General features: G+C 47.3%; 1 protein-coding gene across 1 annotated transcript; it reads left to right on the top strand.

Moving 5' to 3' along the window:
- Nucleotides 1-26,745, top strand: TTC9 (tetratricopeptide repeat domain 9). Its single transcript, XM_032188530.1, has 3 exons — nt 1-405; nt 20,761-20,943; nt 25,591-26,745. Exons 1-3 carry the CDS (start codon nt 12-14, stop codon nt 25,668-25,670), a joined length of 657 nt encoding a protein of 218 aa, XP_032044421.1. The 5' UTR covers nt 1-11; the 3' UTR covers nt 25,671-26,745.

Raw genomic sequence — 26,745 nt, 5'->3', positions numbered from 1 at the left:
GCGCCGCGGCCATGGAGAGGGCGAGCCCGGCGGCGGGGAAGCTGAACGCCGGCGGCCGCGGGGCGGGCGATGGGCACGGCCCCGCGGGGGGCAGCCAGCCCCGGGCCACGGCGGCGGCGGCGGCAGCGGGAGGAGGAGGAGGAGGAGGAGGAGGAGGAAGCGCGGAGCCGGGCGAGCTGATCGGGCGGGCGCTGGATTTCAAGAGCGAAGGGGCGCAGTGCTACAAGGACAAGAAATTCCGCGAGGCCATCGGCAAGTACCACCGCGCCCTGCTGGAGCTCAAGGCGCTGCTGCTGCTGCTGAGCCAGGAGCCGGGCGGGCAGCGCCCTGCCAGCGCCGGGCTGAGCGAGGAGCAGCGGCAGGCGGTGGAGGCCATCGAGGTCGACTGCTACAACAGCCTGGCAGGTCAGCGGGCACCCCCCTAACCCTCTCCTCCCGCAGCGCCTTCCATTTGCACCCGGGCCCGGCGGCGCCCCCCGGCCCTTCCCTTCCCTTCCCTTTCCCTTCCCAGCCCTTCCCGGGGGCTTCCCCGCAGCCCCCGGTCCCCTCGGCACGGCAGGGGCTGGCACTGGCACCGCAAGGTGCTCCCGGCCTCCCGGCTGCAAAAGTTGCCAGCGGCCGGGGCGCTGCATCTTGGCAGGGGTTATTTTGGGTCCCAAGTGGTTTTTTCTTTTTTTATTTTTTTCTTTCCGAGCCCAAACGCAGCTCCGAAACAAAAAGTTGTGCCTACGTACGTAGAGGGTAAGGAGGGTTGTAACCTGGAGAAGGTGCACAAAATGCCACGGTAACGCGGCTCTGCTGCTTTGCACAAGGATGAAGGGTCACTCGCTTCCCTCGGGGGGGAAATGGCAAAAATCAGGGCGCTGGTGTGTCAGCTGTCACCATCGCTTGGCTTTTGGCTTTCGAGACACTTGGCTAGCTTTGCTTCCTGCTGTCTAGGGCTAAAAAGGATGCAGCATAAAGCAAATGGGGTTTGAAGCGCCAAGCCAGGATCTTCCCTTGGCTTAATCCATGCCAATCTCAATGTGGCTTTTGGGATGTAATGGAAGGCACGATTTTATCACGTTTTCAACTGTTCTTCCTTCAGAAGCCTGTCGAAATCCTGAGTAGGGAGAGGCAGGCGAGATCCCCGAGTGATAGCATAATTGCACAGCTGTAATTTTGTCTCTCTCAAAATTTCTGTTCGCAGGTTTATTAAAATCCATTGTATCTGGCAAGGCTCATTTAGGTTGGCAGGGTTATACAAAGAGCCCGCAATACTGTGAACATTACCGCGTAGAGTGGTGCTGGGCTTGCACAAGTACTCGCAGGAAACGTCTCCGCCAGCCCCCGGTGCGGAGGTACAAATGGGACGTGGTAGAAGGTAAATGAGGAGGGAGGGAGGGATGGGCTGTGCTGCCGTGGCTCTTCCTGCTGCGTACACAAGTTCCACTTGCTGGAAATGTTTACACCCGTGGGGATAGAGCAGTCCTGCAGAATGGCCGCTGTCCACCGCGTTTATTTACTGCTGCTGCTTTGAGCAGGGAGCTTTTTTCGCTGTTGATTTGATCTTGCCGGCAGTAGCAGTCAGCGTGAGAAACCTGCTCCATCTTCAACCTAGATGCAAACAGATTTTACCTAAATTTAACTGGTGTGAACACAAGAGGAGATGAATGTGATTAACCCTGGAGAGGCGAGCAGTGCTTCTCCTGAGATAACCTCAGAGCGGGTCAGGGTGTCATTCTGCACTCAGCTGTGTGTTTTCGGTAGATGGGCAGGCACAGAGCGGAGAACAGGATTGGTCTTGGAAATGTTTAGTTTTGTGTGTCTGCTGCTCTGTCTGCAAGCAATGTTAAAGCAATGCCCTGCTTGCTGAAGAAGGGAGCGTGCAGTTAAACAAACCGCAGCGTTGCTCCTCCTAGCCCAGCTCCAGAGCTCCCATTCTAGCAGGAGGATCCGTGAATTAGCATCTGAAGGAGAGGAAAGCGATGGGAGGGAGCTTCTCCACAACTGTCACAATAATTAGTACGCCTTTCTAATAGGAACTTCAAGGGGTGCAGCAATGAGACTATTTTGTAACAGCGTGGTGCAGCAGAAGCCACCAGCCTCTCTACACGGTGGGCTCTAGCGCAGGCACCAGTGCCTGTTGTGGCAGCAGAAGTCAGCGGTATTTGGCTGGGGAAGAGAGGAGATGCAGGGCGTTTCGCTTCTGAGCACTGACTGGATGCCTAGAGCTGTCTTTAAAATAAATAAATCTGCATTGCCTAGTGCAGAGAGCATAACAGCCATGCATGTTAATTCTAGAGAAGGCAGTTTTTCACTGAGCTCTGATTTATACCCGATAGCATGAGCAGCTGTCATCTGAGTGTCCTTATTACCAAGTTCTTTTAGCACCTCCGCGTACTGCCTGAGCTTAGCATTTAGGAAGCCCACCTTGGTTTTGCACTGCCGTTTTCACGTGGCTGCCACACACGCACCTGTCAGAGGTGTTTTGCATGGCAAAGATAGAAGCGTGCACACAGTTACTTATTTAGATCCAGCCAGAGGAGCTCATCAACTCTAGTTAGCTGTGCACTTAGCCAAATAAGCAGGTAGGAAATACACACCCAAAGGGGATCTGGGGCAGTCTTACAGGTGAGGACTGTGCACACACTGAGTACAACTGGGGTTGGTTTTTGTTTTAATCTGACTGATTACATGAGTAAGAACGTGTGGACAAACACAGATCTGTTGTCAGTACATTTACCACCTTGCAGAACGCAAATTACAGCGCAGATTGGTTTTTAGCTCTGCTTCTTCTGTGGAGCACCTTCAGCAGGCGATTCCCATACCACGAAGCAGGGTGGCTAACCCTTGTATTTACTCAGAGCCCCACAATATTCAGTGTATTTTCTAAAGAGAACTGTGTGGCACCCCCATGACCTAAACTATCCTTAGCCCATTGCAAAGGATTCTAGAACACGCTGGTTTTAAAATTCTTGTGATTTTTTTTTTTATATATATTTTAAATCGGCCTAGGATTTTCACCGCTTGCCACTGGCAGTGTCACTCACATTTTTTTTGCTAAGCCACTAGCTGGGCTGCCGTGTAAGCTCCACGAGTTTTGCCTTAAAGGCACTGACCCTCACATCTGCAAAATCCAGCACTGCTATGTTCTTGCACAGGCGCGCCGATAGCCCTTCGTTTTGCCATTTTTGCCGTAAGTCCCTTTGACAAATGTCACCAGATGCAAGGGCAGCAGCGTGGCCTGGGCCCCCAGAAATTGCTGGGGCGGGCAGAGAAAAATCCTACCAGCAGCACAGAGCCTCGCAGAATGAATGCAGGGCTGTGAGGCAAACAGTCATTTCTTTATGACTCACTGACGGGCTCTGACCTTGAGGAAGTCACTTGACCTCCTTTTGCCTCTCTCAGCCCAATTGAAAAATAAAGAACAGGAACCACGAGCCGATCCCGATGGTGCATTCAACCGAGTTTTCCCAAGTCAGTGGTTTGTATTCTTTGAAAATAAAGATGAACGTAGGAACAATGCCTGCAGAAAAACAAGCGGGCCAAATACCACTCATGTCTTAGTCTCCTTTCCACTCATGTAACATCTTGGATCTAGATGAAGCTCAAATGCCTTATGAACTGCAAGCAGGTAGGGATCATCCACCTGCTACTAACGCAACCACTACCCTCATTAAATGCAATCATCATTTTATTCCGGCATTACTGCCTAAAAGTTTACAGGATCAAAAGGACTGTGCCTGCTCTGCAGAGAGAAGCAAGTCCTGGTCCTTCCAAAGCAGCAAAATGCCAAGGGTAAGCAGAGTTTCAAGCCTTTTTTTTTTTTTTCTCTCTTATGAGGGAATGTTGCAGTGCGATAAGCAAACCTTTGTCAGTTTTCCTAAGCACGCAGAAATAGTAGAGCTAATCCTGGCAGGAAAAACAGAACCGGAGACAGAACCAGGGATGAGGAGTGATGCTGGGAGATAGAGATTTTTCATCCTGCCTTTCTGTGCTGACTAACTGTATTATCTTCACCAAATCTTTCATTCTTTGAACCTCAGTTTATTCGTCTGCGTTTCTGACCTCTTGGGAGTGCTGGAAGGCTTTGTTAATTACAAGAATGTCAATTAAACGCAACACGTTTATATCCACATTCAGACACGTGCAGTTTTGTACCTTGGCAGGAGGGCACACATACCTGCAGAGCCTTACAAAGCGTAGCTGTCCGTGGTAGATCTCAGCCTAAGCAGCACGGGTTGGCCTCGTGCCGTGGCAGAAGTTCACAACTACGCAAAGGTCACAGCCACAGCCCCACCACACGCAGCACTCCAGCTTGCTAACACCCTCGGGCTCTGGACGGGGTTGTAGGTACTGCTCCCAACAGTCACCAGTTGTGTACAGACTTCAGTGAGTAGTTCCACTGAGACAAGGAGCCTTAATCCAAGTGAAAATATGACTAAATAGCAGAAAAGCTGCTAAAACTCGTCTCTGCTGACCACCCACTAGGACTCCTCAAAAGGAGTTTCTAAAATCCCATCCCAGTATATAGCAGTTAACAAGTACACACTCTACCAGGGCACATGGTGCTGTGGGTGTTAAAGCAGGCTTGGATTGTTGCTTGATGTGAAGTTGTTTTTTTTTTTTTTTTTTTTTTTTTTATGTGCTGCATCAACAAAAAGCATGCTCTGTAAGGCTGCCATGCAATGGGAAAGAGAGACAGCAGCAGATGACAGCAGGACGGGGCCTGTGTTTTCACTAGCTGAGGTGGGAGCTTCCTGACACTCCTGTTTTAGATGCATCTGCCCAGCCACAGTGCATGGGAATGTTTTACAGGCCTGATGCTCCATGCACGTGCAGCTGCAGCAGAGAGTGAATGCAGGTGACCAAAGCATTTTAGCAATAGGCCCAATCCTCATTCGCATTGCCATCGCAATGAATTGGTCTGTAAAATACTCTGTATTTGCCTGTTCCCTTTTATTTTGGAGGACAAAGTTCATCAGCTGGAGAAGAAAGCTCATCACTGGAGGTGAAGCAGGAAGTATGAAAAATCAGAAAGCTTTTTCAAGAGCACAGAGTAGTGGTTAATCTGTTTACCTAAAGAGTATTGATTGTTCTCCGCCATGAGATTTGCACTGGTGTGCTTTCTGAGAGGTCTGTAGTAGCACCTCCCGCCAGCTTTACTCCATCCCCTTCTGATCTGCTGTTTTCATCAGAAAAAGTCCCACAGTGTGTCACAGCCTCTTACACCTCCCCATGTTCCCATCAGTGCTGTGCTGGAGATGGTTCAGGTGCTTCAGTAAAGCCTTGTGTGACAATCACAGCTGGTTCCCCATCTATTGCTAAATACACCCATGAGCCCCATGGTTACCTTATTTTTTTTTTTTTCCTGTGAGCTCTGCCACCTTTCCATGGTTCAGCAGGTGGAGCATCTTTCTCTTCCTCCTGTTCACTTGGGCTCAGACCCAGAAGTTTCTAGCCCGACTCCAGCCCTGCTTCTCCAGCCCTTCTCCTAGAGCTGCCTAACAATTCAGCAGCGCATCCCTGGTTTCCCCTCAGCATCCTGTGAGCAGTGGGATTGATGCTGCAAGTATGGAAGGTCATCAGAAGATTTCACATTGGGATTTTAGATCTATTGCACACCCAGTAAAGGAGATTGGTGTAAAGAATGAAACAGCAAAAGAAAAGGGTATAAATGAAAGGGGAGGTCTAAATGTTGCCAGATCCTGGTTTCTTCTTGACATCATGCCATCTTACAGAAAATAGCATGACAGAGTATGACACTGAGGAAACAATTAAGATAGGGAGGAACTACATAATGAGGTTTTGAGGAAATTTACTGGCTTTTTTTTTTTCCTTCTGTCTTCTCTCATTTCATGGGTAAGAAACTGATGTAGAAGGAAGACAACTGTTTATTAGTCTTGATTTCAGCTTACTCAGGTAGCCGTGCCAGTGACTAATACTGAGGGTTAAGAATGTTTTGAAGAAGTCACTGTGAACCATCATTAACCAGGAAGCTGTTGCTCGCGGCTGCTCAGGAATCCGTCTCCTTTTGTTCATTCCTGCTCTGCATCTTGGATGGGAAACAGTAAACATAAGACATTGATAGATGAATGCAGGTAAATCCTTTTGTGGTGGCTCAGCGTGTTACTGCTCCTCTTTCTTTAACCAGGACTGTAGAGTTGGTGTGGTTTCTGGGAGCCTGGCTGGAATTGCTGGCGGTACCTTCAGCTGGGGCACGCTCGCATTGTGCAAGGCTAGGAGATGGCAGGAAGGCCCCGTGGCTGGCCCTGTTCTTGTACACTTACTTGCCTTGCTGGCCACTTGGCAGCCGTGTAAGCTGGGGTCACATCTTGCTACAGCCATTCTGAGCTTAGGACTGTGCTGGAAACCATACTAGGATGATTCATGGAGTGAATTCGGCACGGTCACGTTTTCTCTCTGCAGTAACCCATGGCAGAAGGGCCAGCTGGGAGCGATGATTTTATCTGTCATAGTTTGATGTGCCAGAGCTCATCTGTTACTGTCCATAGGCAATAGCTAATGTCACGATCTTTACTTCAAAATGCACTCTGCTCTCCCCACTCTCCAAAATTCTTGACACGCCGTCACCCCGAGGCTCATCGGCTGCACAGCACCATCTGCTTCTCCTTGGCTTTGTCCTGTGTTCCCAGTTCCCCCATCGCGTTTCTCAGCTCAGGAGCCGGGGCTGCTTACGCACTCGGTGCCTTTTCTGCTCGAGTTCCTCTGCTGGCTCCCCCAGTTGCACTGCAGCTGTAGCAGACTTTCTGACCTCCCAGGCAGAGTTGTGGCCCTTTGCAGGCCCCGTCTGTTCTGCCAGCATTGCCCTCTCATCCCCTGTGTTCTCAGGCTCTGCCCCACAGTATCTCGGTGCACCTGATTCATTGGAGCTGATTTTATTACCTGTTGTATATCAGTTCAGCCTGGACCTTTTCTCCTCCCTGGCTCTCCTTAGGACCCATCTCTGCTGTGACACCCTCTCTAGCACATCCATTTTTGACGGGTAAAACTGCTGCCTTACCAAAGCACATATTTCCCTAGCCACTGCTCAGTATTCCCCATCCTGCTTTAGTGGGAGCACTGTCTGTTGCGTCTCCTTGCTGCCAGTTTAGGGGGCTGTCACGTAGATTGTTCTGCATCAGCGGCAGCAGCACCTCCTTTCAGATCGGAGTGGCAGGCAGCAAGACTCCGCTAATCTAGCCGTCGATCTGGTTTCCTAGGAGCTGCTGGAAAGGAGCAGCTGGGTCAGCCAGCAAGCAGCCACCAAACTCGTTTTCCTCAAATTTTGATTCCAAATCTCCTCTGATGCCCTGATTACAGCTGTCAGTCTTCATGCTTCTGGTGTTAGCCTGGCCCGACAACATCAGGGACTAAATGGCTCATTTCATACTCGAGGAAACTCAAGTGAGGTCTCTACCTTGCTGCAAGCCTCCTTGCTCTGTAAAGCAGGAGCGTTGGGGGCCCTCTTGGTAGAACCTCATCACGCAGTGGTGAAGATTTGCTGCCCATCTTACAGATCTGTGAGGCTCTGCCTAACATGCACAGGCTGATCTCAGGTCAGCCCAGCTGGATACTGCTTATCCTAGATCTTTTCCAACTCAAAAGACTTCACTCCCAACTCCAGGCAGCAGAATTGTTTACTGCTACCTGAAGCAGATGGAGGGAGAATAGAAGACATGCACTAGTGTATCTTTGTCCTGCACACTCCCCAGTGTGGTGTGTGGGAGAACAAACTTACTCCCGAAAGCAAATTAAAAGCAGAGGAGGTGTCTGGGACTTGAAAATTTATGTTAGACCCTTAGCACTTCCTTTGGCTATTCCTGGGCTGGTGTGACTAACCAACTTATACCTCCAGCGTGCAGTGCCATCTCTGCAGTCACCATCTAACCCACCAATTCACCCCCTATGAACAGCATCTGTATGATATAAAGAACAATTTTTCAATCAACTGCAGGGAAGAAGCTGTGAGAATTCATATTCTTTTGCCCCACTCCTGCTGCCAGAGGGGGGGAAGGTCAAAGACCTACATTTCTTCCACTCTTTCAGAAAACAGGTGGGCTCCACGCAATAGCCATAGCCTCTCCCAAACAGGAGCTACTTGTGGAGGCCATCAGTTAACCTTGCAAAAGCAGAACCACGAGGGAAGGAGTCTGTTATTCCTGGATGATTGTTGTAAGTCAGCACTAGCTGTTGCCCTGCAATAGCACCTTTTTATCCCCACTCATATTTCTAAAAAACAAACAAAAAAAAAGAGCTCCTGCCCCATGCCACTAGGAATGATTCTCTCATCAGACAGCATGGTGCAAATAAAGCCTCAGTGCTCTCTTCAGTCACCATATGTTTTAATACCAGCATAATTAAAATCCTAGATTACTAGCCTCTTAAATGATTTGCAGTGATTAATTGCTCAAGATGCAGTAGTGCATTCACGTTGCAAAGAAACCAGAGCAGCACAAGATCCTCACCTATGCTGCAAGTACAAAGTAAATACGCTCACTTTCCTTTGTATGTTCTCTAACAACTGTGATGGAGCTCAAACTGAGGCAGCTCAGGAGCTTTGCTCATGGGGTGGAGGGTAAATTAAATTAGTAGATGAATACAAAAGAATTTTTAAAACCCAGGGCTGATTAACTTGGAGCGCAGTGCCAGAAGGTATCATGGAGTTAAAGACCCTAATAAGGTTAGAAAAGAAGGCTTAGACACATAACTAATCAGCACATTCACTGCTATATTAGATAGGATAAAAACTGTAAAGCAAATATTACATTTTCATGCTTGAGAACCACTGCTAACTGGTTTGGATTTATGAATAAACTTCTCAGAGATTTTAATTTCCCTGTCCATGGCCATGTCACATAAATGACTCAGTCATCCTGTGACCAACTAGCATATTCAGATCCTTTTCCTCTTTGGCTATTTCCAGCTCATGAGCTCACAAATTCTAGCAGAAATCCTTGCTTTAAATCCCAAAGAGTATGATTGTAAGTTTTGTGTTACTGATCTCCATCCCAAATAAATTTAACGCTGTCCACCAGGTGATGTAGCTCTTTTTATGACACTGCCATCCTTATCCTTTTTGAGGATACCTTCCAACTTCACAGTGTCAGTAGGTGCTCTTTCTTTTACATCAGGGCAATTAACAGAAGCATTAGACAAGTTCAATTGTGAAATTAATTCCTGCAGCATTCTTCTAGTGGTCTCTAACTGATATGTCTCTCAGCAGAACCCACTACAAATTCTTTAGCCATCACGTCATTCTTAGTATATCTTCATATCCTCTAGCTTAATTGAAAAGGCACAGTCGAGACAAGGAACTGCATCATTGGCCTGAATCATTACAATGATTCTCGTGCTCCTGGTCTGAAAACAAACTCCTTACCTGGGGTAAAGGTTCCCCTCCATATTCTTCAAATCAGACACACAGTCCTACCTCCTCCTTCCACTGCCAGCAGCACACTGCACTGACCTGGTTTATGGAAGGGTTGGGAATGATCTGAATGAACTTAACCTGAAGCACTTTGCCACAGCTTGTATTAAAGAGCAGTTATCTTATTAGAGGACCAGCTTAAGCTCCTGCACATTTCAAACCCTGGCCTTCTCAAGCAAATAATACACTGAATCATTACTCAGGTCTTCAGTTTATTCGTTTTCAGCCTGATTTCCAAAGGAAATGAGTCATAAGCAAGTATGTTTTCTGTAGTCAGCCCGTCAGTCCATTCTGGGTAACTTTCAAACCTGTTGACTAGCTGGATTTGATGGAGAGGCAGATATCTCAAAGGTACCAAGTTCATACGGTCTAACCGGAGGGCAGGAAAGAGGCAAGGACACCAGAAGCCCAGCCACACAAGAGGGCAAAGCTTAAGCCCAGTTTGCATTGGCAATCGGAGCTCAGCCAGGTGACACAGCCTGACACAACCAGGGTCAGTCAGCTCTGTGGCTGAAAAGTCACTCTTCTTTAGCGCATTTTTAATGCAAACAGTGTTTTCAGAGCTCTGATTAATACCTCTCACTCTTCAGTTAGTTAGAAAACAGTGACTTTGGCGTCCTCTGCCTCTGATTCTGCCTGTTCTCGTTCTCTCCATCTCTCCCTCAGAGGCCATAAAGGCTGCTTTCTGTTTCAAAACATCATTAAAATGGAAGGGCTTTGGGCTATGCAGGACCTGGATAAAACACCTGATAGGGTTATTATTGTAATGAAGGAAATGTTCCTCCCTGCTCAGCCTCTCCCCTTCTTGCCAGTAAGAGTCTTCAACTAGGGAGAGCTCAGGAAAAGAAATACAAAAACCATTTCAGTCCCTATCAATTATACATGGGATGAGGACACGAGGCGGTGCCCTCAGCCAGCTCCCCACCCCGTAGCAGACTCTGCAGCTGTCAGCTCTTCCACGTGTCCCGGGAGGCGAGCCATGGCTCAGCACCGCGGGGCACAGCACACAGATGTTAGGCAGCCACGTCAGCCAGCCCTGCCGTGGCACAGGATAAAGCACTAGCTTTCATCCCGAACCGAGCACGCTGCAGTAAGCCAGGCTGGAGGCAATCGTGGCACGCACGACCGTCAGTGACTTCATCTGAGAGCCTCCAAGCTGCTCCAGCCGCATTTCACGCTCCCGCTGTCAGTTGTTTATTTGGTGAGCCCCCAAGCAGAGGCTTCACCCCTCAGCAGAGAAGCAGCTTGAGATCCAGCTCTTCCTCCAGAGCTTCTCCCTGCTCACAGAAATACGTTCCTGGTCGCAGACAGGGTTGCAAAAGCCACCTTTCCCCTAAGACCCAAATTTCACTGCATAGCATCTGATATTACTGATCTCTGAGACAGTTGTGTGCACTTTTCCCCCATGCAAACGACCCAAGAGACCAGATTCCTCCTCTGGTGGGTGTCGATAGCAACAGAAGGCCAGAGGAGGAAAGATCCAACGTGGAGAGGGCACAGCAGTGCGAGGGCAAAGCAATGCAAGGTGAAAGGCACGACAAAAGCAAACAGCAAGGAAGGGGCGGTGGAATAAATAGCACCTGGAACAGCAGATCTGAAGGTCAGACATCTAAAGGCACATTGACTGGACCAGGCTGGGCCAGCTGAGTACTGATTCTAGAAGATAAAGGCAGGTCAAAGACCACTAGGTAAGTACAAAGCCAGAGCGGAGGAAACCTCCAGGGGATTTAACCTGGCAGATCCACAACAACAGCCTTGGCAAAAACAAACGGGACAGATTCCCAGCTCCCCTAACGCGGCTGCAGGAGGAGCAAGCGTTTGTGGAGGTTGCAGAATCAAAATGATCCAGGCATTAAAAGCTGACCGAAGCTCTTGTTCCACCACTGGTTTGCTAGGACTTTGCTCCTACATCTCCTGGCTGGGAAAATCAAAGGCATGGAGATCAGAAGGTGCAATATGGAGATCTCTTTATTTTAGTTGAATAAAGATTTGCTGATCCACAGCTGAGCATGGATTCTAGCTTCAGAAAACACTTCTTGTTTGCTTGACATCTAGGCTTCTAATACTTTAATTTTACCATTGCTAAGAATTTTCAGTAAGCCTCTCATTTTAATTTGAAGAACTGCAGGAACTAGGAGCTCAAAATACTCTTTTAAAACAGAAGTTATGATGATCAGATGAAAAATTGTCTGCAGGTCTTTGCTTCCCAAAGGTTTGTCCCTTTGAAGGAAAACTTCAGTGTTATATCACTGGATTTGTGACCAAAAAAAGCATAAATCACCACTAATTTGCCTTAAAGTAGCTTAGGAATCATTTAGAAATAATGAACACTCCTAAAGAACTGCACTCTAGAAAATTAGAAAAGAGTGAGATATGAGAACATAAACACAGCAAAGGCAGGAATCATTCATGCCTGCTGTTACTTAAGTGCTTATGTATTCAAATGCCTAGCCTGGGGATGTCACAGCAACGTCCTTCCACAGGACCTTCTGACAGGAATTTGCAGTAAATGGTGGCTCTCAGGGAGAGCCAAGGACCGTTCGTGCCCCGGGTGTTAGAGCACAATCAGTAAGGGGACTGCAGAGCTGGACAGGAATTCAGGAGTCTTCTATCCATACTGCTGCATGGTACAAGGGTATAGATACTGCGTATCCCAGGCAGCATTTATTCAGGCTGTTCTTACACACTTCCAAAGCTAGGATCCTTTGCAACTTCCCCAAAGAGTCTACAGTGCTTCTGCCTTGTCGCTATTAGAAAGTTCTTCCTAATAAGATTCTTCCCTGCTGAAGTTTAAGCCCTCTTCTGGTTTCCCGAGCACAAGAACAGATTGCATTCTGGTTATGCCCTACTTTGTATGACAGGGTTTTTACTTTTTTTACATGTGAACTCTGTAAGCCTGCCTTCCCTCCCTGTCTTCTTCAGGGCTTACAGTCTGTGTTCTCCATTCTGCTCGTTATTGTCAGGGTCCTCCTGGCATGCATCCACATTTTCTTTCAAGACTAGTATCCAAAAATCAAACACAGTACTCACACTTCTTGCAAATTTCTTGTCATACATGCTAGCGCGCATTTTCCTTCATTAACCAAGTAGCCTTGCTAACTTCATCTGGTGATCTACACTGCAACACAGATCATCTTCTGCAGAATTATTTCAGCCAACCATTCCTGCTCTCTATCAGTGGTTTTTGTTCATTTGTTTCCTGCCTAACTTCAGTACCTTTTACTTGCCCCTGCCAGATCACATCCTGTTTTTGTCAGGACACTGCTCCGGTCCGTGAGGACCCCTTGGAATCGCAGCCCTGCCTTCCAACATATCCCAGCTGCTCCCTGCATCGTGGTGTTACCTGCCAATGGACAGGCAGCCCACAGTCAGTCATTGAGGTCTTTATTGAGGACGCCAAATACCATGGGACCTAGGACAGATCAGTGCAGAACCCCACTTAATATTGCCTTCTGCTTTGATAACAGAGTTAAGCCTATTCATTTAGACTGTTCTCCCTCAATTTGCTTAAGAAAATGTCACTAGAATTTGTCATTTGACTAGTGTAAAAGCCAAGATATGTAACGTCTACTGTTTCACCTTTATCTTCAGGATTGATTGCCCTATCAGTCTGAAATTAAACTGATTTGTTTTGACAGCTCACATTATCTGTTAGTTATCTGCTTGTTGTCAACCCTGTGCTCTCCAAGCCTCTAAAGGGGTGGCAACAGGAAGGGTCCCAGAGTGGGCTGCCAGCCACAAAAGGCCTCACAGAGGCTTAGCAGCTCCCCTAAAAGCTGCTAGATGCCTCTTAACATGCATGGTGGTGGAAGCATCAGCATAGTCACTACACCAGTGTCTCTGTCCTAGAGGTCAGGATTTGTGCTGTGAAGTCAGGGTCCTTTTCCTGGAAGAGGTGTGAAGGACAGGGGCAGCAGAGGACTGAAGGAGACCACACTGTGTATTGAAAGGAAAGCATGGCCAAGAAGGCAGAAAGGGGAGGAAAGGTTGGCATCTGTTTACAAGTTGGGAGTCAGGCTGAGAAGAAGGGGAAGGCAGCTTGGAAGAGGTGACACCTTGGGTTCTCCAAACATTTGTAGATCCACGCCTCATTTAGCATTAATCCCTCCCTACAGAGAGGGGCAGCCCATCATACAGTTTAGTTTTTAATTTTCCACACATTTCCCCGCAAGCAGAAACATACAGGCATATTTAAGTGTTTCTGGTACCTGGAGAGGAATAAATGAGGGCCGCTGACTGTAAAGTTGTGCTGTCATTCTGATATTCCCTTTTCATCCCATTAAGATTGTCCGGGAACTGGGAGTCAGCTGATCAGATTATTGCCAGACATTATCAAGCTGTCTATAATTAGCTTCTTATTGGTGAGAAGCCAGAAAATCCTCTTTGTTTGCAAGCTTGGACTATAGAGAAAAGAGAAATATTTCATGGAAGAGATTGTTTGGAAACTGCAGATCCTAATTAGTGTCTCAGCCCTGTAGTGAAACTGTACATGGCATTTCTCTGAAAAAAAAGATGCTTCCAAAAACCCCCTTTGGAGGGACACTGGGTTGCATTCTTGAAAGGCACAGCCCACAGGGGGCTCAGTGCAGATGTGGATGGTTTACAACCTGTTCTGTTCCTTGGTTTAGGCTTCTTGCATTCCCTCACATGATACAGCTCCTGTCAGTGCCAATTAGGGAAATTTAACACAGGCTAAAAACTGTGCTGTGCCATCCACTTCACCTGTGCAGTCTGCACCTTCTAGATGAGTAACTTCAACATCAGAGAAATTTGGATTGAAGTATTGCAATAGTCCACATCTTCTTATGCTATACATGAAAATTCAAGTAGTTTAATTCCAAGGTGACTTTCAATCTCAGGTAAACCTTTACATCCTCAGCATCATCTTATGACAGATATGTTACCTGATATTAGAAGTTAATTATAATCTAAATTACTAACACATGGCTGAGATTTCCAATGTCATTTAGTAACGGTATCCCCTTTAATTCCGCCAGTGGACACCATATACTCCACATGCTTTTATAAACACCAGTTACAGAGACTGCAGCACGCAGATTAATGGCACATCCATCAGGAGCATGATTAGAAGAGTGCTGTCTATTCCAAAGCAAACCTTGTTTTTAAGAAAAAAAAATCCCTGATTTTTTTTTAGTTACGTCCTAACAATTTTTCTTCCCAAATGCTTAAACCAAGATTTATTGCTAGCATGTTTTTTCTTCTGAGAAAGAGCATCACTATAAAGGATGCCAAGCCTTCTGAAATAAAAGAAGTATTATGAGACTCTCGTAGTCTGCCCTATTATTTTGAGTCCTAAAGAAGTAAGAGGACGAAGCCTGCTCAATGATACATCAAGGTCTTAATCATATGTCTGAATAAAACCCTGAAGTAGTTATATCAAAGCATCAATCATGTGTTTTCCAAAATAGAACTAGAACAAGAATATGTTCCATCTTCCTGTGATTTAAACAGATTTTAAGTGAGCTGTTGGCTGCTATACTTGGGGTGAGATCATATCAGAAAGCAAAGTATTTTGCAGAGTTTAATCATGGCTATTTCTGGGAATGACACTGTCAGTTTGTGAAATACACGTCGAGTTCATAGTGGTTGGAGTACCTAGCACTCGTTAAGGAGTAATAATCCACACATAAGCTGTTAAACACCAATGTTAAAATCAAAAATAAATACATCAGGTTTGAACAGCAGTGGGTTTAACTACTACTCCTTGCTGCTTTGAAACTAACCAAATCAATACAAGTTGGGTTTTAGGTGTGTTTTTTTTTTTTGGTTGTTTTTTTTTTTTTTTGTTGTTGTTGTTTGTTTGTTTGTTTTTGTTTTCCTGAACCAGTGGCTATCGTAGAACAGTCATTTATCCTGTTCACTTCATGGTAAACTCTTCAAAGTAGGTTAAATGCACTCACTTTTTTTGAAATACAAATCTAGTATTCCCTAGATTTTCATTTTAAGGAGTGGAGAACATAAATCATTTGGATTCAGGCTCTTACCTGGGCATATGAGTGGTTCAACCACAAGACCTACTATTAGCTCTTGCACAGGACACCTGTTCCAGACTCCAGGGGATATTGGCAAAGGCCAGCTTCAGGCACTGCAGATCAGTGTCCCTCAGTTTTGTATAATCAACAGAGAAAGAACTCTGAGCAGGAGTGCAAGGGTGGGTAAGTCATTTGCTAGAGGAGCTGCTGTCATACACACCTAGTGAGACTACTCTCCTGTGCTTGAATTTCACTGTTAGAAATGCCACTCCTGCTCCTCAGGCTGGCTGCCCTGCACCTCTGTATTCCCAGCACCTCATCCCAAACTCTTAACTCCACTTCTGCCCTCAGACTTTGCCTCCTGGTAGACCTCAGCCCCCCACTCATACACCCCTCTCACCACCACAGCCGTTCTGCATCTTCATCCCCACACAGCTCTCAGCCCCGATCTCCTCTCCTTGCCAGCATCAGTCTCCTTGTCTTTCTGTCATAGGTAAGACAGCTCCTCTCAGCTTGATTTCCACTTTCCACTCCTCTTTCTTGTTGAGAGAGAGCAGGAAACTTCTCCTGTTGGCTCAAAGTTTCTAAAGTCCCACTTTTCCTAGACTGGGTTGTGCCCAAGGTAGACAAAATATTCAGTGGATTTGGATACCAAATTCTAAGGCACCTCTTCTGAGTACTGTACGCAGTACTATATGGGTTTTATTTTCAGAAAGTTATCAGTTGGCCGGCTCTGGATTACCCCAGGGATAACAGAAGGCACCTGCTTGACACAAATGATATCTGCCAGATTTCAGTTTGCAAAGCCAAACGTTGAGAGGACATGAGACAAATCCAAAGAGACAGTCACCAGAGATCTTTAACAAGGGAAAAATAAGATACATTTCCCTAGCCTGCTTTTCAAAAATACCTGAACAGTTTTGGCTGACATTTTCTAAAAGCAGACTTCAAAAGCAGACGTCGCATATGGAATATTTTAGTCCAAAAACTTAAAAGACCGAAGTTACAAGCAGTTGATTCTCCCCTAAAATGGAAGGGACGAGGCAGTCGTAAGAACGGGCAGTGCTACCAGCTTACCTGGGTGTCAGTGAACTGCAAATAAGACTGGACTTTGTGAAATACAAACTTGCAACCCAAGACATTCCTGAAGGGCCAGGGCAAGCTCATTCCCCTGAAAAGCTGTAAATGGCATTCCTGTTGTGACTAACGCCACGTGCTGAACCAAATGAACATGCCACAGGGAAGGAACGCGCTAACACTGCCTGCATGGTGATTTGGCTTAGTTTTCTGTAGCATGGATAGGTAGGTGCTGAGCCTTGCCTACAGTGGGACTTTGGCCACTGTTACAAAACTGTGTCTGCAGGAATGTTCCAGCACGCAGATTTACCCTTTGGCAAAAGTTTCCAGGTAGGCAAGGCTTCTCATATTGTTTGAAATTCTACGTTAAAATCTATACACCCTACTTCCAGACTTAGATCTTGGTCCAGCCAAAATTAGAAGCCAAACGTTTGGGCCAAACTGAGCTATTTTCATAACCTGGAGAGGTTTGCACACAGGAGAGGTTTCCCTGGCAAGATGCTAACCAACAGCATTTTCAGCTGAATTTCATTTTGAAGGTTCACACAACAGCTATAGAAGTGATGAAAGCTGAGAAACATGAGGTGTTTAGTAAGCAGCTCCAGGCACATCTTCGTGCAGGCTATTTAAGAGTTACCTCCCTAAAAGATATACTGGAATTCAGAATTAATTCAGGGTACAATAAACTAGTATCCAAACCCCTGAACAGTCAAGAATTCAATTAAAACTTCCTACCACTGCTGTCCACAGCTAAGGGTTAAAGGAGTAGATGTATTTTGGCTCTACGGATGTTTTAATCTTTGTTTTGTCTAACCTGGTGCTAAGCAGGGTCACACAAGTTAGCTCTCACGGTACCATTTTCTAATGATAACAGAGCTGTGCTGCAGCTCTCAAATAGTTGTAACTCAGAGCTGGCTGGCATAGATTCAGTCCAGGAATTAAAATTTAGAAACCTGGATTTAATACTCTGAGGAAGAAGAAAAGCAGCCAGGCTACCTATTTCCTTGCTTAAACATCAGCAGTCAGCTGGGAAGTGAGATGGACAGGAATCCTCCACCAGAGCTGAAAGGAATAGCCTTCTCTGCTCCCCACAGCACATTTCACACAGGAGTTTCAGAACTGCTTGTTCTTACAGCAAATGGGGGTTCCTCATCACCATGTGACATACATAATTTTAAAAATTAGGAATTATTTGTTGCTCAAGCTGACACAGTACATCACTTGCCAAACTGAGAACGGTAACACTGAGACGCAACAGGACACCCTGAGGTCTGAGCTGGAGAGATGTAGCTGCTGGATGGATGCTGCGTTACGGGGTAAAACCTGCAGGGGCTGGGTGACTGGAGGTCTGCATCTGCTTGTGAAAGGCACTCTCCTAATTGCCAAAGAGCCATTAGAGATGGTGCTGTGTGGGATCAACCCCATTCTCCTTGAAGAAAGCAGAAGCTGGATAAACCTCTCTTGGTTTGGTCTTTGAGTTAGCTCTGTTCCTCAGAAGGATTCACTGAGGGCCTATTATGAACTGAGAAAGAGGGTGATAAGTGTTTGATGTGCTAAACAAACACTACCAGCCAGAGACACGTCTGTTTAGGAAAGGGATGCATTTTCAGAACAACTCCTCTGACTGAACTGGCTAGGAAGTACAAGGGTACCACGTATCTTCCAGTTTTGAGAGCTGCATTACGAACCACCTCTGTATTCAGGGTGAATCACAACCCACTAAGGTCATTTCAGTGCACGAAGAACCAAAAGCTCACACCTCTAAATATTTATAAGTGAGGTTCTCCCTCCAGGTTCCTTTGCAGCAGCCACTTCCAACACTGGTTCTCCAAATGGCCAGCTCTTCCAGCAGAACTGTTTCCTGCACATCCATCTGCTCGTTTTGTTCAGACAAACGCATCTCTCCTGCTAGCCCGGTGGTACTGACTTCTCTCTGCCATGTGCAGAGTTACAGCAGTGCCTTGCAGAGCCTTTGCTGTGAAAATGAGTCACAGAAAGAACCCAGCTGGATATCTGGAAGCCCATTTGGGCTTACTAATTAGCAGGATTTGGGATACTTTATAACCAATCCATGAAGCAAGTCCAATATGGAATTATGGAGTTAATATGCACGGTCTGACTGCCTGTCATTTTCAGGGTAATTTCTGTGACTATAGCTGGAAATACCAAGTAGTAAACAAACAGAGACCAAAAATCCCCCATCCAGTTGCTCTGCAAGGCATTTCCCCAGGACGTGAAAGGCCGGAGCAGATTGGCAGCGTGCAGAAAGCTACTGCCACTGCTGTACCTGCTACTGGTCAGCAGACAAACAAAGCAATCCAGTTTCCAGGGCTGTGAAGCCAGCAGTAAATTTACACAGCCATCTTTTTAATAGCTTTGAAAAATAAAGGAAAACAAAGCACAGTCATTTCAAGCTCCATTAGAAACAGAGCGAGAAAAATCAATGTTTGACAAATAGGAGGGGACAAATTCTGGGTAAGGAAATGCTACGAAGCTTTTAGAAAGCTGTGTTTTTTAACTGGTGACCGAACAGCCAGATGCCTTTGTAATACCTATGCGCTCCAGTGTCAGAATCTGTTAAAATTCCTAGGAAGTCCCTCATTAAAGTAAATGGGACAAAGATCTGATTTGGAAGTGCTGTGTCACTTAACCAAACTCAGCAGCAGCGGGGCTGGATCTGCAGTCCTTGCCCAACACATCTGTACCGTGAATTCTTCACTGGCAGAAGGCTGTTTGTGGTCGGTTCCAGTTCGCTATTTAAGCTGTAAATGCACGCCTGGGTGAGGGATGCATTCTGCCCGTGTTAACTGATCAAAGGCTCAGACTAATTTAGGTTGGAAGGAATCTCTGGGGGTCGTCTAAGCTGTCCTCCTGCCCATGAAATGTAAAGCAAGCTACAGAGAGGGTGCAGGGGAAGGGGATCAAGAACTGTCCTATTCCTGATCCAGCATCATACCCTCCCAGCAACAGTTACCATGCAAAAAATGAAGTCTGGCTGTTCATTGGTGACATCTGAACTGTGACTGCTTGGGTTTCCAGGAGCAGCGAGTCTCCTCCTTGCCAGAGACACACTGAGTAACACCACCTGCCATGGGAAGTTTCTCTCCATGCCCTGGCACTTGGCACTGCCTGCCCCTGAACAGATCCTTGCATAGCATCCTGCCTTCCTTCCCCTTCCCTCCTCCCCAAACCATGTCATTCCCAGGGTTGCCTTGGATTGTGGCACCAGAAGAGCTTGTGAATAGAACAGCTTTCTTCATTCCCCTTAAGACTGTGGCTGCAGCACATCCTTTTCTCACCAGTGTTCCCTAAAACCTTTCTTAACACCCAGTAAGCCTAAAAAAAATTAGCCCAGAGTGCACACTACAGTCAGCCCCGGAGGCACATCCAGCATGCCATCCACCCTAGCCCAGGAATTCCTGCCTCCCATTCAAGCTCACTGCCAGCAAAGGTGTTTCTGGTGCCTAAGTGAGGACAAATGTGGCTGTAAGGCATGTCTCAGGGATCTCCCCCTTGCTCCACACCTAGCTGTGGGAAACTCACTTTGGGGATTTTTGTCAGCTCCTTGACATTTATGCAGCAGTTGTCCTTGGGCACAGAGCCCTCAGCAGGCTGTTTCTTCACCGCTGTTTACCTTTTCCTTTGGGAAGTCAGCAGAACTGACCTCTGGTGCTGAACTTTTGCTGCAATACTTTGCAAAAAGCACGCAGCCTAGCACATTTTTTTTACCCTGTGCTTTAGCTCCAGGTGCCTCTGGTTTACTAACAGCGCATTCCAAGGGAGCACAGACCCCGGGTGCTTCCTACAGCACAACTCCACACGGGACCTCCTGCAGAAAAGGCAATACATTATGTTTGTAAATCCAGCACCTTTGGATTATTAACCCCAATACAAAATTTGGGCTAATTTAATTCCCCCGATAACTATTCCTTCACCATCTTTTTGTACTTTTCTGAGCCCTAGTCCTCAGCTGAGAGGTGATTTTACTACATTCACTACCATGGGATCATGTGGAGCTCCAGAGGGATGTTTACATTCTCGCTTTCCCCCCCAGCCCCCCAGAACAAACACAATCCCATCAGCTTGAAACGCCAGGAATAGAAGCACGGGCATTTAAATTGTGAACAATCAGATTTGGCAAACAATCTATAGGACTGCACCCGTTCTGAATCACGAGCCTGAGTCACTTCCCTCACCTAGGCTGCTCTCCTCGCCCGCGCGGATGCGGGAGCAGAAAGGCAGCAGTAACACTCCTGGCTCTGTCTCTCTCCCCTGCAGCCTGCCTGCTCCAGGCCGAGCTGGTCAACTACGAGCGCGTCAAGGAGTACTGCCTCAAGGTGCTGCAGAAAGAAGGAGAGAACTTCAAGGCACTCTACCGGTCGGGCGTCGCGTTTTACCACCTGGGTGACTACAACAAGGCACTCTACTACTTGAAAGAGGCAAGATCCCGCCAGCCAACAGGTACGGGGGGCAGGAGCCTGACCCAGTGCTGAGTGCTTGCACATTTCTTTTCACGAGACTTTGTCCCTGATTTGTTTTCAGGGATCTCCACAGGGATGAGCATGACCGCACCCTTAGTCCTACTTCCCATCAAGGGCTCTCCCCTAGGGCAGCAGGTTTGCAGTGACATTGCCTTAAGGCATTAACTGTTAACTAAATATTGCAGAGGCTACAGCACGAGCTGGGTGCTATCAGTGCTGCTGGAATCCTGTCTGTGGGGAAGGGATCCTGCCTCTTTCCCCTCCCATCTTATTTTTGGAGAAGGAAGCAGGATGAGGAAGAATACATCCCAACCATTAAACCATTATATTTTCTGGATCTGAGATGTTTTTCTGCTTAGCAAAATGAGTAGACTGTTTGTAGTTCCCAACAGCCATGCCTGCCACCATCTCAGTAAAGGAATAGTATCTTTCTGCAATAAAAAGACAGACATATACTCACAAAGCACTGAACAGGATGCTTCAATTTGTGCCATGAAGGCAGTCACATGCCTTGTTCAAGTACCTGCCATCCATATGGCAAAAACAAAAAGAATTCATTTCAGACAGCAAAGAAATTGTGTATGCAAACAACTTAGCCCGGTCAGAGCAACCTCCTTCGTGCTAACCCACCCCAACTCGGAGGGCAAGTAGAAGGCCACAATGCAGTGCTTTGACTTTTTGAAAAATACTGCCTGATGAGATAAAATCCACACGGTTGTTCAGCCCATTCCTGTTAAAGGAACTTTACAATACATGCAGAAAAATTAAAGGACTGTGAGAAAGCCAAACAGAAGCCACACACAAGGGGAACCCCACAGAGCAGCTCTTCCACCTGCACCTGTGTGTGCAGGGAGAGAAAGCTGGGCACGAAACAGGAGCAAAGACAGTGGGGTTGGCGTGCCTCAAGCTAGAGGAGGTGAGGGAGGTGGCCAGAGTGTGTAGTGTCCTGTAAGCACTGGGCTCCTGCAGTGACAGCGCCCCAGAGGAGCACCGGGATCGCACTCCGCTCCCAGCTCCCATACAGGCGGCCGGTCCCATCTGCTGTGCCTGGCCCCGGGCAGTCTGACAGCACAGCTGCACGCCCCACACTCGCTGAGCAAACGTGCCTAAAAGCTCAGTTCAGCCTGTTCAGCTTACAGTGCGCCCTTCTGCTTCCAGCCTGTGCCAGAACCAGGGAATGGCGAGACCTATGCAGAGAAAAACAGTTGGAGGCAAATAAGGAAATATCTTAACCTTGGGCTTCTGATGAGGCTCAGATGCGAAAAAGTCCTTTTAGCTCAACCACTTTGTTTCTATTTTTAAAATATGTATTTTTATGCTTTTTCCCCCCTCTCCCTCAGTGATACTATTTATTTGGTATCTCTCATTCCTTCCTGAAATAAATACTAATGTATTCAACAGCAAAAGCTTCAAATACTGCTGCTTACTGCAAAGACATACCAGAAACTGTCCCCAAAGGCCCTTAATGTATACAAAAAAAACAATTCTGGCCTTCAGCTCTGCATCAGAGGCTTCTGTCTGTTATTGTTAGACCATCCAAGGCCATTGTTGCACTGTTTTATTTATGATTATTGAGATCTTAAGGAAAGAAGCGAATGCGTGCAGCAAGAAAGGATGCGGCTGCTAAAACACAGCAGTAGGAATCAGGTGACACTAGCAAGAATTATTTTGTGACCTGGAATAACTCAGTGTCTCCATCTGCAAAATGCAATTGTTTTCTGTTATCCGAGGTTTTGCTAGGCTCACTGGTAAAGCACTAAGTTATTATTACAGTCATGCTCTGCCTTTTTTCTCCTTCTCTAAAAAGGAATGTTTTGGGCCCAAATCACTGTCTGTCTCTTTGCTGGGGGGAATTTTAAGTGGTAAAGAGGAATTAGTTAGGAAAGGGGCTTACAGCTCTACAGGTCTGTCATCACAACACGTTCCTTATGGCCATTTACTGTCTTTCAACAGTGAGGGTAGGGTCTGGCCCCAATTCTTCTACTACCTCCAAACAAAAACAACACAAAATCACAAAAGCAAGTGGAAATAATGCAAGATAACTGTACAGCACTCCTTACTGAGCAGGATCTTAGAAAGGAAGAGGAAAGCCACTGTTAAGCTTCCCACACTGCACAGAAGGAGCTGGCGTCCCAAATTCCCAGTCCTCAGGAATAAGACCCAGACCATGGTGCCTGCCCAGCAGATGAACAACCGGGCTCTGAAGCCACTGGGAGAAGCAGGAACAGCCTTCAGCGCAGCAGGAGGCCACAGGAACACTCAAAAGAGCCAGGAGACACATTGCTTTGCAGCACTGCCAGCATCACTTACTGAGCTGTCCTTACCTGCCATTCCCACATCAGCACTTCCTCGCTGAGGGACCAGAGCCTTCTGCTCATTAACATTTAGCTTTGAAATACTTCTGCAGACAGAGCTGTGGTGACACAGTATCATTTTATGGAAAAGACTTGGAAAAGATAGGGCTCCTTCCACAAGCAAAGTGCCACTCACCACTCCTCTCTGGTGAAGCAGCAGCCCTCAAAGAGAAGACCCCACATGCCCAAACCTGCCGGGAGATTTTTTGCTAACTTGCAATCAGAGTTTCTCCCGCCCCCTGTCAGCTGCACCTTGTTTTGCCCCTGGCTCCCCGTGCATGTGGCAATCTCCCAGGTGAGTGAAGCCGTGCCATCAGCAGCTCGCTGCCTCACCCTCAGGCCCAAGGCAGCTGGCAGCCTTCTGCTGCCCTCCTCGCACCGAGACCCACCTCCTCCTCCTCTGTCACCGTGCACACAGTCCCTGCAGGCCCGGGCAGGTGCAGTTTCCTACCATGCCTCCTCAGTTACTGCTTGTCACCTGCACCAGGCAGGCCTCCGACGTGAAAATGCAGCTGCAAGGACATTCACCTGTGCTGCAGCACATCAGGTGCTTGGAGGGTACAGAGCAGGGAGATCAAAAATTCAAAGCCAGCCCCTCAGCTGAGTTGCTGCATTCCTGGAGGCTGTGCAGCTGAAACCATTTCTGGTACAAAAGGTTCCTTCAAAATTCATTAGGCTGGTTTGAAATGCTAGCACGTTACCAGTTCTGGATGCTGGTGCTCCTTGTTTAACACAAGTGAGAGCAGAACTCCTCGATTCACTAAAAATCCCCCAGATGGGGAAGTATCTTAATCACTGACTGCCACCCCCTGAAGGGACTAGGATGATACTACTGAACCTGCAGAAGACTTAGCAGGGAGACCTGCCTCACCAGGGACAGCTTGGAAAATAACAAGAGCATTGCTACAACGTGTTTGTGCAGAGTTCTATGTGAAGGGAAGCTAAACCATCTCCCATTGCCTCCACTCCAGCTGATGGCATGACAGAGGCCTCCCCTTCTCATTTTTACAGGGAACTCTGCACCCACAGCTCCTCTAGTGGGGGCAATACCTGTGCTTTCTAGCAGTGGGCACGTGACCAGCAATGTACTCATCTTTTGGAAGCTCAGGCACCTACTTAATAGCTGGTGTGGGGCAATTTGGATGAGGAGGAGGTGAAATTGCTCCCTGACTGTGGGCAGAATGGATTGCTGTGTGCATCACATTGATTTTTGAATCTCTAATAACTTATAATGGACAAAGCTGGCCGTGGCTGGCCTTCTGAGCAAGGCTGTGAGCAAAGAACCATTTTAAAATTAATACATAAGTGAAAGCAGTTATTTTCTTATGCTTGCTTGCTTCTGATACCACATGGCGTTTTCCACCATGTGGATGCCATGCTGGTGGGAAGTTGCCCTTGTGAAAGTAAATCAACACGATTTGAGAAAGGGGTGGCCATGGCTGCAGAAGCACGGGGTCTGTCTGGAGACACACACTTATTGTGCACATCAACCTGTGCTTCAGGGTGAACGGGCTCCCTCCCTGCAAGGGCCTGGAAGTAAAGCAAAATTCACGTGTTGTGTGTGCACAGTGCTTGTACACTGAAATACTGGAAGGAAGAAGAGGGCTGAGCTTACTGCCTGCACAGGATTGGGGTCTCACAGCTCTGTACAGAGATGAAATGTGGTTCTCTGCCCCCAGGAACTTTGTTAGGATAGATAAGGCAGTGTGCAGCAGACAGTGAATGACAAAAATGCAGATACAGTGTCATTGTGGAAGGACTCCCAAACGTGAAACTTACGGAGAGCAAGGTTGCTGAAAGAACATGAACAGTGCTCTTCCCACATCAGCTCATCACAGAAAATTGTGAGAAGAGTGAAATAGGCTGTAAAATGAATAGGAAGATGAAAAAGAAGAGCATGTCTGTAGAGAAGGTGCCTTTAGAGTCTTGTATCCAAGCACTGAGGGCAGGGAAACCAGGGGAGATGTTGTTCCAGAGGAACAGGCAGGGATGAACTAGATGGCTTCACCTGTGTGAATTCAACTGTGGTAACCAAGAGTAGCCAAAGAGAAGGTAAAAACTGAGGCAAGATCGTGAGCAACAGGGATGGTGAGCCCAAATCAGAGCAGGTTCACTAAAACCAAATCAGCAGGGTTTGGTTCAGAGCTGCCTCCCACTGGGGCTGTTCCTGCAGGCAGGAACTGGGGGTGCACCACGGATGAAAGGTGTGGTGTGTCCATCTTTCCAGGGAGTTGTAACCGCTGTGCATGTGTCTGTGTGCTCTTTCCCTGCAGATACCAATGTCATACGATATATCCAGCTGACAGAGATGAAGCTCAGCAGATGTTCCCAGAGAGAGAAGGAAGCCTTGTGAAAATGAAGCTGCTTCAGCTGAAGTGCCCAAAGGGGAACATTTCCTTCCTAGAAGCCCATTTGGTGGATTTTCCTGTTTGCTCTGCCTCATCCCCATCTCCTCATCCATCCACTTTCCCTCGCTCTTCATCGAATCCTGGTTTTGAAAAAAAAAGACTCAGACACTGGATATGGCTGCGGCAATTACCATTGCCAACCATGGTAATCCCCCTTCCCCATGGCAGGAGAGCACAATGGCTACAGCCAGCCTCGTTCCAAGGCAGCGTCACACACCTGGAGCAGGCAGCGCTGGGGGACCCCTCTGGTCCTGAGCTGCCTGCTTACAACCCGTAGGGAAGCAACCCCCAGACAACTACTTCCTGGCCAGGCAAGCTGGAGACAAGCAGTTTCCACTCCGGGTGATCACTGGAGCTTAGAAGAGCCAAGAAACCAAGAGAGCCATTGGTCATTTCACAGGGGATAGCAAATGCCTTTTCACCATCAGCTCCCCCTGCCTGCTTCTCCAGTGTGTGCTACCAGTCTCCAGTGAGAGCTCACGTGCTCCCAGTCCAACGCCAGTGAAACTGTTTCTAAACATCCTCTTAACGAAAGCACAGAGCACCCTACGATACCCCCGAAGCTGTCCCAGTACCGGAGGAGAAGGCTGTGGGGTACCACAGAAGGCTGAACAGACTGTGAAAGCGTGGTGTACAGTATGAGGGAAAAACTGTGAAATAATTCATTAAAGGCAAATAAAAATTATTAATAGGCAACAAGTCCAGCCATTGCTTTTAGAAGGGACCTGTGGGTTCCCCGTATCCAGACAGGCAACATTGTCTAGTGGGGGCAGCATAGGGTGGGCAACAGAGACGTCTCCATTCGTGTATGGGCTCTGCCATGCCTTGCTGTGTGCTCTTGGGCAAGTCACTTAGCCTCTCTGTGCCTCGGTTTCCCCATCTGTACACTGGGGATAATAATACTTCCCTACCTCGCAGGGGTGTTGTGAGGATTTACCAGTTAATGTCTGTAAGTACCAGTACAGTGATGTACAGTGCAAAGTATTATTAGTACATTGGATTGAGGTCTCGATTCTCCCA

Source organism: Aythya fuligula, chromosome 5, assembly GCF_009819795.1.
Source record: "Aythya fuligula isolate bAytFul2 chromosome 5, bAytFul2.pri, whole genome shotgun sequence".
In the NCBI taxonomy this organism is placed as follows: domain Eukaryota; kingdom Metazoa; phylum Chordata; class Aves; order Anseriformes; family Anatidae; genus Aythya; species Aythya fuligula.
Note: the sequence above shows the minus strand (reverse complement) of the source record. Positions and strands in the feature narration are given on the sequence as shown.